Genomic DNA, 897 nt, shown 5'->3' on the forward strand with positions numbered 1-897 from the left:
ATCACATTGCCAAATATGTTTTTTCAGTGAGTGGGAAAATGTTGCGTCCAACGCTGGTGGCGATGATGGCACATGCGTTACTGCCGCCGCATGTGAGTGAACAAATTCGTGCGGAAAGCATCGGCTCAATTGATGATAATTCTTCTGGTGCCATTCGTCCCTTCCTGCGACTTGGAGAAATCACGGAGCTTCTCCATACCGCTACGCTTGTCCACGATGACGTCATGGATAACAGTAACACACGTCGTGGACAACCCACAGTCCACTGCTTGTATGACGCAAAACGTGCGGTACTGGCAGGTGACTTCCTTCTCGCGCGTGCCTCCATTTGGATAGCCGCGTTGGGCCACTCCCGCGTTGTACTGCTCATGAGTACCGCACTGGAGGACCTTGCTGCTGGAGAAATGATGCAAATGGACGGCTGCTTTGACATTGAGAGTTATGAACAGAAGAGTTACTGTAAGACAGCATCTCTTATTGCCAACTCCCTGGCATCTACTGCGGTACTTGCGGGTTTGCCAAACACCGCCTATGAAGAGGCAGCGGCGAAATTTGGAAAGCATTTGGGCATTGCATTTCAAATTGTCGATGATTGCTTGGACATCACTGGGGATGATAAAAATTTGGGGAAACCAAAGATGGCGGACATGGCAGAAGGCATTGCAACACTTCCAGTTCTTCTTGCTGCACGAGAGGAAACGCGGGTCTACGAAGCAGTACGGCGTCGTTTTAAAAATCCAGGTGACACGGAGATGTGCATGGAGGCGGTGGAGCGTCACGGGTGTGTTGCTGAGGCTCTTGAACATGCAGGCGAACACTGTTCGTCGTGGCGTTTGAAGCACTTCATGCGCTTCATACATCCCCCGCAGAGATGTCTTTGAGCTGCGATGGGACTTA

The 897-nt window shown here is 50.9% G+C and overlaps 1 protein-coding gene across 1 annotated transcript, besides 1 other annotated feature; it reads left to right on the forward strand.

The window, feature by feature from the left end:
• Window positions 1–881, forward strand: Tc00.1047053427091.10 (farnesyl synthetase, putative; the record flags this gene model as incomplete). The annotated part of the gene is made up of 1 exon (XM_797045.1): window positions 1–881. A coding segment is annotated over one exon (881 nt), but the record flags the coding sequence as incomplete, so codon positions are not given.
• Window positions 1–897: a sequence feature (heterozygous, non-Esmeraldo-like haplotype).

Source organism: Trypanosoma cruzi, genomic scaffold (assembly GCF_000209065.1).
Source record: "Trypanosoma cruzi strain CL Brener 1047053513427 genomic scaffold, whole genome shotgun sequence".
Classification (NCBI taxonomy): Eukaryota; Euglenozoa; class Kinetoplastea; order Trypanosomatida; family Trypanosomatidae; genus Trypanosoma; species Trypanosoma cruzi.